Raw genomic sequence first — 12,837 nt, forward strand, 5'->3', positions numbered from 1 at the left:
AAATATAATAACATTATAGCTCCATGCAGTAACCGTAATAATATGCGGCATGGAACCTCGCTACCGATAGCTTTTTTAGCCACTCTCAATTAATAAAATCAAGTCACTTCTTACCAGAACGACATAACTACCTTAAAAAGCAACATTTGAAAACACAATGTGATGAATGCAATGAGAAATGATGGCATTTACTAATTCAGTAAACCAATGAATGAAGGCGATTGACAACAAGCTATTCATTGCATGACAAGAACAGACCAATCACAGTTCAGATTTGCCCTTGTATCTGAATAACTCATACTATGGTGGTGGTGTCAGTTAATTCTGAACTATTTTCTGACGTTGAACATCAAGAACCAAATGTTTGTTTTCCACACTTTATTACATGTATACACGAATACATAATTGCTTGAATAATAATCACTTTAATTAGTTGGATGTGGTATATATATAAAAAGAAGAAAATGTAATATTTCGTTTCAAAAATACAATAGCAACAAACAGAGAAAACAATATGAAAGATGTTGTGAGAGATAATGAAGTAACAACTTGATGAGTAGATTGGGTTCATCAGATCAGCTATCAGGTAAAATTAATGCATCTTCATTAGCTTTCGCTTTGATTTCTCTGAAGTAATTTCGGACAACAACTTTTGGAGGCAAGATATCTGTAATAGCAAAGAAAACACACATATTACAGCTAAGGCCTACATATGGCACTAACATCATAATGCAAATGCTGCAAAAAGTGGTCAACCTTGTAAAAACTGTGCCACTTTGTACACTAGACCATTAATGTGAGACCACATACACAACTATAAATGTGAGACTACATACATAACTGTATAAATGTGAGACCACATACATGACTGGATAAATGTGAGACCACATACATAACTGGATAAATGTGAGACCGCACACATAACTGGATATATGTGACACCACATACATATCTGGATAAATGTGGCATCACATACATAACTATAAATGTGAGACTACATACATAACTGTATAAATGTGAGACCACATACATGACTGGATAAATGTGAGACCGCACACATAACTGGATATATGTGACACCACATACATATCTGGATAAATGTGGCACCACATACATAACTATAAATGTGAGACTACATACATAACTGTATAAATGTGAGACCACATACATGACTGGATAAATGTGAGACCACATACATGACTGGATAAATGTGAGACCACATACATAACTGGATAAATGTGAGACCACATACATAACTGTATAAATGTGAGACCACATACATAACTGTATAAATGTGATACCACATACATAACTGGATAATAGTGAGACCACATACACAACTAGATAAATGTGAGACCACACACATAACTGGATATATCTGACACCACATACATAACTGGATAAATGTGAGTCCACATACATAACTGGATAAATGTGAGTCCACATACATGACTGGATAAATGTGACACCACATACATAACTGTATAAATGTGAGACCACACACATAACTGTATAAATGTGACACCACATACATAACTGTATAAATGTGAGACCACACACATAACTGAATAAATGTGACACCACATACATAACTGGATATGTGACACCACATACATAACTGTATAAATGAGACACCACATACATAACTGGATATATGTGACACCACATACATAACTGTATAAATGAGACACCACATACATAACTGTATAAATGTGACACCACATACATAACTGTATAAATGTGACACCACATACATAACTGTATAAATGTGAGACTACATACATAACTGTATAAATGTGAGACCACATACATAACTGTATAAATGTGAGACCACACACATAACTGTATAAATGTGACACCACATACATAACTGCATAAATGTGAGACTACATACATAACTGTATAAATGTGACACCACATACATAACTGGATAAATGTGACACCACATACATAACTGGATAAATGTGAGATCACATCCATAACTGTATAAATGTGACACCACATACATAACTGTATAAATGTGAGACCACAAACATAACTGTATAAATGTGAGACCACACACATAACTGTATAAATGTGAGACCACATACATAACTGGATATAAATGTGGCACCACATACATAACTGGATATATGTGACACCACATACATAACTGTATAAATGTGACACCACATACATAACTGAATAAATGTGACACCACATACATAACTAAATAAATGTGACACCACATACATAACTGAATAAATGTGACACCACATACATAACTGTATAAATGTGACACCACACACAACTGTATAAATGTGAGACCACATACACAACTATATAAATGTGAGACCACATACATAACTGTATAAATGTGACACCACATACATAACTGTGTAAATGTGACACCACATACATAACTGTATAAATGTGAGACCACATACATAACTATAAATGTGACACCACATACATAGCTGTATAAATGTGACACCACATACATAACTGTATAAATGTGAGACCACACACATAACTGTATAAATGTGACACCACATACATAACTGGATAAATGTGACACCACATACATAACTGGATAAATGTGAGATCACATCCATAACTGTATAAATGTGACACCACATACATAACTGTATAAATGTGACACCACACACATAACTGTATAAATGTGAGACCACATACATAACTATATAAATGTGAGACCACATACATAACTGTATGAATGTGACACCACATACATAACTGTATGAATGTGACACCACATACATAACTGTATAAATGTGAGACCACATACATAACTGTATAAATGTGACACCACATACATAGCTGTATAAATGTGACACCACATACATAACTGTATAAATGTGAGACTACATACATAACTGTATAAATGTGACACCACATACATAACTGTATAAATGTGAGACCACACACATAACTGTATAAATGTGACACCACATACATAACTGGATAAATGTGACACCACATACATAACTGGATAAATGTGAGATCACATACATAACTGTATAAATGTGAGACCATACACATAACTGTATAAATGTGAGACCACACACATAACTGTATAAATGTGACACCACATACATAACTGTATAAATGTGAGACCACACACATAACCGTATAAATGTGACACCACATACATAACTGAATAAATGTGACACCACATACATAACTGGATATATGTGACACCACATACATAACTGGATATATGTGACACCACATACATAACTGTATAAATGTGACACCACATACATAGCTGCATAAATGTGAGACTACATACATAACTGTATAAATGTGACACCACATACATAACTGGATAAATGTGAGACCACACACATAACTGGATAAATGTGAGATCACATCCATAACTGCATAAATGTGAGACTACATACATAACTGTATAAATGTGACACCACATACATAACTGGATAAATGTGACACCACATACATAACTGGATAAATGTGAGATCACATCCATAACTGTATAAATGTGACACCACATACATAACTGTATAAATGTGAGACCACACACATAACTGTATAAATGTGACACCACATACATAACTGTATAAATGTGAGACCACACACATAACTGTATAAATGTGAGACCACATACATAACTGGATATATGTGACACCACATACATAACTGTATAAATGAGACACCACATACATAACTGGATATATGTGACACCACATACATAACTGTATAAATGAGACACCACATACATAACTGTATAAATGTGACACCACATACATAACTGTATAAATGTGAGACTACATACATAACTGTATAAATGTGAGACCACATACATAACTGTATAAATGTGAGACCACACACATAACTGTATAAATGTGACACCACATACATAACTGCATAAATGTGAGACTACATACATAACTGTATAAATGTGACACAACATACATAACTGTATAAATATGAGACTACATACATAACAGGATAAATGTGACACCACATACATAACTGGATAAATGTGACACCACACACATAATTGTATAAATGTGAGACCACATACATAACTATATAAATGTGAGACCACATACATAACTGTATAAATGTGACACCACATACATAACTGTATAAATGTGACACCACATACATAACTGTATAAATGTGACACCACATACATGACTGGATAAATGTGACACCACATACATAACTGGATAAATACGAGTCCACATACATGACTGGATAAATGTGACACCACATACATAACTGTATAAATGTGAGTCCACATACATAACTGTATAAATGTGACACCACACACATAACTGTATAAATGTGACACAACATACATAACTGTATAAATGTGAGACTACATACATAACTGTATAAATGTGACACAACATACATAACTGTATAAATGTGAGACTACATACATAACTGGATAAATGTGACACCACATACATAACTGGATAAATGTGAGATCACATCCATAACTGTATAAATGTGACACCACATACATAACTGAATAAATGTGAGACCACACACATAACTGTATAAATGTGACACCACTTACATAACTGTATATATGTGAGACCACACACATAACTGTATAAATGTGACACCACATACATAGCTGGATATAAAAGTGGCACCACATACATAACTGAATAAATGTGAGACCACACACATAACTGTATAAATGTGAGACCACATACATAACTATATAAATGTGAGACCACATACATAACTGTATAAATGTGACACCACATACATAACTGTATAAATGTGACACCACATACATAACTGTATAAATGTGACACCACATACATAACTGTATAAATGTGATACCACATACACAGCTGTATAAATGTGACACCACATACATAACTGTATAAATGTGAGACTACATACATAACTGTATAAATGTGACACCACACACATAACTGTATAAATGTGACACCACATACATAACTGGATAAATGTGACACCACATACATAACTGGATAAATGTGAGATCACATCCATAACTGTATAAATGTGACACCACATACATAAATGTATAAATGTGAGACCACACACATAACTGTATAAATGTGACACCACATACATAACTGTATAAATGTGAGACCACACACATAACCGTATAAATGTGACACCACATACATAACAGAATAAATGTGACACCACATACATAACTGGATATATGTGACACCACACACATAACTGTATAAATGTGACACCACATACATAACTGTATAAATGTGACACCACATACATAACTGTATAAATGTGAGACTACATACATAACTGTATAAATGTGACACCACACACATAACTGTATAAATGTGACACCACATACATAACTGTATAAATGTGACACCACACACATAACTGTATAAATGTGACACCACATACATAACTGTATAAATGTGAGACTACATACATAACTGTATAAATGTGACACCACACACATAACTGTATAAATGTGACACCACATACATAACTGTATAAATGTGACACCACACACATAACTGTATAAATGTGAGACTACATACATAACTGTATAAATGTGACACCACATACATAACTGTATAAATGTGAGACCACACACATAACCGTATAAATGTGACACCACATACATAACAGAATAAATGTGACACCACATACATAACTGGATATATGTGACACCACACACATAACTGTATAAATGTGACACCACATACATAACTGTATAAATGTGACACCACATACATAACTGTATAAATGTGAGACTACATACATAACTGTATAAATGTGACACCACACACATAACTGTATAAATGTGACACCACATACATAACTGTATAAATGTGACACCACATACATAACTGTATAAATGTGACACCACATACATAACTGTATAAATGTGAGACTACATACATAACTGTATAAATGTGACACCACACACATAACTGTATAAATGTGACACCACATACATAACTGTATAAATGTGACACCACACACATAACTGTATAAATGTGAGACTACATACATAACTGTATAAATGTGAGACCACATACATAACTGTATAAATGTGACACCACATACATAACTGCATAAATGTGAGACTACATACATAACTGTATAAATGTGACACCACATACATGACTGGATAAATGTGACACCACATACATAACTGTATAAATGTGAGTCCACATACATAACTGTATAAATGTGACACCACATACATAACTGTATAAATGTGACACCACATACATAACTGTAGAAATGCGAGACTACATACATAACTGTATAAATGTGACACAACATACATAACTGTATAAATGTGAGACTACATACATAACTGTATAAATGTGACACCACATACATAGCTGTATAAATGTGACACCACATACATAACTGTATAAATGTGACACCACATACATAACTGTATAAATGTGACACCACATACATAGCTGTATAAATGTGACACCACATACATAGCTGTATAAATTTGACACCACATACATAACTGTATAAATGTGACACCACATACATAACTGTATAAATGTGAGACTACACACATAACTGTATAAATGTGACACCACATACATAACTGGATAAATGTGACACCACATACATAACTGGATAAATGTGAGATCACATCCATAACTGTATAAATGTGACACCACATACATAGCTGTATAAATGTGACACAACATACATAACTGTATAAATGTGAGACTACATACATAACTGGATAAATGTGACACCACATACATAACTGGATAAATGTGAGATCACATCCATAACTGGATAAATGTGAGATCACATCCATAACTGTATAAATGTGACACCACATACATAACTGTATAAATGTGAGACCACACACATAACTGTATAAATGTGACACCACATACATAACTGTATAAATGTGACACCACACACATAACTGTATAAATGTGAGACTACATACATAACTGTATAAATGTGAGACCACATACATAACTGTAAAAATGTGAGACCACACACATAACTGTATAAATGTGACACCACATATATAACTGCATAAATGTGAGACTACATACATAACTGTATAAATGTGACACCACATACATGACTGGATAAATGTGACACCACATACATAACTGTATAAATGTGAGTCCACATACATAACTGTATAAATGTGACACCACATACATAACTGTATAAATGTGACACCACATACATAACTGTAGAAATGTGAGACTACATACATAACTGTATAAATGTGACACAACATACATAACTGTATAAATGTGAGACTACATACATAACTGTATAAATGTGACACCACATACATAGCTGTATAAATGTGACACCACATACATAACTGTATAAATGTGACACCACATACATAACTGTATAAATGTGAGACCTCACACAAAACTGTATAAATGTGACACCACATACATAGCTGTATAAATGTGACACCACATACATAACTGTATAAATGTGAGACCACATACATAACTGTATAAATGTGACACCACATACATAACTGTATAAATGTGACACCACATTCATAGCTGTATAAATGTGACACCACATACATAACTGTATAAATGTGAGACTACATACATAACTGTATAAATGTGACACCACATACATAACTGTATAAATGTGAGACCACACACATAACTGTATAAATGTGACACCACATACATAACTGGATAAATGTGACACCACATACATAACTGTATAAATGTGAGACCACATACATAACTGTATAAATGTGACACCACATACATAACTGGATTAATGTGAGATCACATCCATAACTGTATAAATGTGACACCACATACATAACTGTATAAATGTGAGACCACACACATAACTGTATAAATGTGACACCACATACATAACTGGATAAATGTGACACCACATACATAACTGGATAAATGTGAGATCACATCCATAACTGTATAAATGTGACACCACATACATAACTGTATAAATGTGAGACCACACACATAACTGTATAAATGTGACACCACATACATAACCGTATAAATGTGACACCACATACATAACTGAATAAATGTGACACCACATACATAACTGGATATATGTGACACCACATACATAACTGTATAAATGTGACACCACATACATAACTGTATAAATGTGACACCACATACATAACTGTATAAATGTGAGACCACACACATAACTGTATAAATGTGACACCACATACATAGCTGCATAAATGTGAGACTACATACATAACTGTATAAATGTGACACCACATACATAACTGTATAAATGTAACACCACATACATAACTGTATAAATGTGAGACCACACACATAACTGTATAAATGTGACACCACATACATAACTGTATAAATGTGACACCACATACATAATTGCATAAATGTGAGACTACATACATAACTTTATAAATGTGAGACCACATACATAACTGTATAAATGTGAGACCACACACATAACTGTATAAATGTGACACCACATACATAACTGTATAAATGTGACACCACATACATAACTGTATAAATGTGAGACCACACACATAACTGTATAAATGTGACACCACATACATAACTGTATAAATGTGACACCACATACATAACTGCATAAATGTGAGACTACATACATAACTTTATAAATGTGAGACCACATACATAACTGTATAAATGTGAGACCACACACATAACTGTATAAATGTGACACCACATACATAACTGCATAAATGTGAGACTACATACATAACTGTATAAATGTGACACCACATACATGACTGGATAAATGTGACACCACATACATAACTGTATAAATGTGAGTCCACATACATAACTGTATAAATGTGACACCACATACATAACTGTATAAATGTGACACCACATACATAACTGTAGAAATGTGAGACCACACACATAACTGTATAAATGTGACACCACATACATAACCGTATAAATGTGACACCACATACATAACTGGATATATGTGACACCACATACATAACTGTATAAATGTGACACCACATACATAACTGTATAAATGTGACACCACATACATAACTGTATAAATGTGAGACTACATACATAACTGTATAAATGTGAGACCACATACATAACTGTATAAATGTGAGACCACACACATAACTGTATAAATGTGACACCACATACATAGCTGCATAAATGTGAGACTACATACATAACTGTATAAATGTGACACCACATACATAACTGTATAAATGTGACACCACATACATAACTGTATAAATGTGAGACCACACACATAACTATAAATGTGACACCACATACATAACTGTATAAATGTGACACCACATACATAACTGCATAAATGTGAGACTACATACATAACTTTATAAATGTGAGACCACATACATAACTGTATAAATGTGAGACCACACACATAACTGTATAAATGTGACACCACATACATAACTGTATAAATGTGACACCACATACATAACTGTATAAATGTGAGACCACACACATAACTGTATAAATGTGACACCACATACATAACTGTATAAATGTGACACCACATACATAACTGCATAAATGTGAGACTACATACATAACTTTATAAATGTGAGACCACATACATAACTGTATAAATGTGAGACCACACACATAACTGTATAAATGTGAGACCACATACATAACTGCATAAATGTGAGACTACATACATAACTGTATAAATGTGACACCACATACATGACTGGATAAATGTGACACCACATACATAACTGTATAAATGTGAGTCCACATACATAACTGTATAAATGTGACACCACATACATAACTGTATAAATGTGACACCACATACATAACTGTAGAAATGTGAGACTACATACATAACTGTATAAATGTGACACAACATACATAACTGTATAAATGTGAGACTACATACATAACTGTATAAATGTGACACCACATACATAGCTGTATAAATGTGACACCACATACATAACTGTATAAATGTGACACCACATACATAACTGTATAAATGTGACACCACATACATAACTGTATAAATGTGAGACCACACACATAACTGTATAAATGTGACACCACATACATAACTGGATAAATGTGAGATCACATCCATAACTGTATAAATGTGAGACTACATACATAACTGTATAAATGTGACACAACATACATAACTGTATAAATGTGAGACTACATACATAACTGGATAAATGTGACACAACATACATAACTGGATAAATGTGAGATCACATCCATAACTGGATAAATGTGAGATCACATCCATAACTGTATAAATGTGACACCACATACATAACTGTATAAATGTGAGACCACACACTTAACTGTATAAATGTGACACCACATACATAACTGTATAAATGTGACACCACACACATAACTGTATAAATGTGAGACTACATACATAACTGTATAAATGTGAGACCACATACATAACCGTATAAATGTGACACCACATACATAACTGAATAAATGTGACACCACATACATAACTGGATATATGTGACACCACATACATAACTGTATAAATGTGACACCACATACATAACTGTATAAATGTGACACCACATACATAGCTGCATAAATGTGAGACTACATACATAACTGTATAAATGTGACACCACATACATAACTGGATAAATGTGAGACCACACACATAACTGGATAAATGTGAGATCACATCCATAACTGCATAAATGTGAGACTACATACATAACTGTATAAATGTGACACCACATACATAACTGGATAAATGTGACACCACATACATAACTGGATAAATGTGAGATCACATCCATAACTGTATAAATGTGACACCACATACATAACTGTATAAATGTGAGACCACACACATAACTGTATAAATGTGACACCACATACATAACTGTATAAATGTGAGACCACACACATAACTGTATAAATGTGAGACCACATACATAACTGGATATATGTGACACCACATACATAACTGTATAAATGAGACACCACATACATAACTGGATATATGTGACACCACATACATAACTGTATAAATGAGACACCACATACATAACTGTATAAATGTGACACCACATACATAACTGTATAAATGTGAGACTACATACATAACTGTATAAATGTGAGACCACATACATAACTGTATAAATGTGAGACCACACACATAACTGTATAAATGTGACACCACATACATAACTGCATAAATGTGAGACTACATACATAACTGTATAAATGTGACACAACATACATAACTGTATAAATATGAGACTACATACATAACTGGATAAATGTGACACCACATACATAACTGGATAAATGTGACACCACACACATAATTGTATAAATGTGAGACCACATACATAACTATATAAATGTGAGACCACATACATAACTGTATAAATGTGACACCACATACATAACTGTATAAATGTGACACCACATACATAACTGTATAAATGTGACACCACATACATGACTGGATAAATGTGACACCACATACATAACTGGATAAATACGAGTCCACATACATGACTGGATAAATGTGACACCACATACATAACTGTATAAATGTGAGTCCACATACATAACTGTATAAATGTGACACCACACACATAACTGTATAAATGTGACACAACATACATAACTGTATAAATGTGAGACTACATACATAACTGTATAAATGTGACACAACATACATAACTGTATAAATGTGAGACTACATACATAACTGGATAAATGTGACACCACATACATAACTGGATAAATGTGAGATCACATCCATAACTGTATAAATGTGACACCACATACATAACTGAATAAATGTGAGACCACACACATAACTGTATAAATGTGACACCACTTACATAACTGTATATATGTGAGACCACACACATAACTGTATAAATGTGACACCACATACATAGCTGGATATAAAAGTGGCACCACATACATAACTGAATAAATGTGAGACCACACACATAACTGTATAAATGTGAGACCACATACATAACTATATAAATGTGAGACCACATACATAACTGTATAAATGTGACACCACATACATAACTGTATAAATGTGACACCACATACATAACTGTATAAATGTGACACCACATACATAACTGTATAAATGTGATACCACATACACAGCTGTATAAATGTGACACCACATACATAACTGTATAAATGTGAGACTACATACATAACTGTATAAATGTGACACCACACACATAACTGTATAAATGTGACACCACATACATAACTGGATAAATGTGACACCACATACATAACTGGATAAATGTGAGATCACATCCATAACTGTATAAATGTGACACCACATACATAAATGTATAAATGTGAGACCACACACATAACTGTATAAATGTGACACCACATACATAACTGTATAAATGTGAGACCACACACATAACCGTATAAATGTGACACCACATACATAACAGAATAAATGTGACACCACATACATAACTGGATATATGTGACACCACACACATAACTGTATAAATGTGACACCACATACATAACTGTATAAATGTGACACCACATACATAACTGTATAAATGTGAGACTACATACATAACTGTATAAATGTGACACCACACACATAACTGTATAAATGTGACACCACATACATAACTGTATAAATGTGACACCACACACATAACTGTATAAATGTGACACCACATACATAACTGTATAAATGTGAGACTACATACATAACTGTATAAATGTGACACCACACACATAACTGTATAAATGTGAGACCACATACATAACTGTATAAATGTGACACCACATACATAACTGTATAAATGTGACACCA

General features: G+C 33.3%; 1 protein-coding gene across 1 annotated transcript in view; it reads right to left on the minus strand.

Annotated features, from left to right (window-relative positions):
- Positions 1–363: 363 nt before the first annotated feature.
- The window catches only part of LOC144361669 (chromatin accessibility complex protein 1-like), a 77,697-nt gene continuing 65,223 nt past the window's right edge, over positions 364–12,837 (minus strand). The window contains exon 3 of the mRNA XM_085507749.1: positions 364–667. Within this exon, the coding sequence (XP_085363875.1) occupies positions 576–667 (92 nt within the window). The 3' untranslated portion in view covers positions 364–575. The remainder of the gene's footprint in view (positions 668–12,837) is intronic.

The sequence above is a fragment of the Saccoglossus kowalevskii genome, chromosome 14, assembly GCF_978046115.1.
Source record: "Saccoglossus kowalevskii chromosome 14, keSacKowa6.1, whole genome shotgun sequence".
NCBI classification, from domain to species: Eukaryota; Metazoa; Hemichordata; class Enteropneusta; family Harrimaniidae; genus Saccoglossus; species Saccoglossus kowalevskii.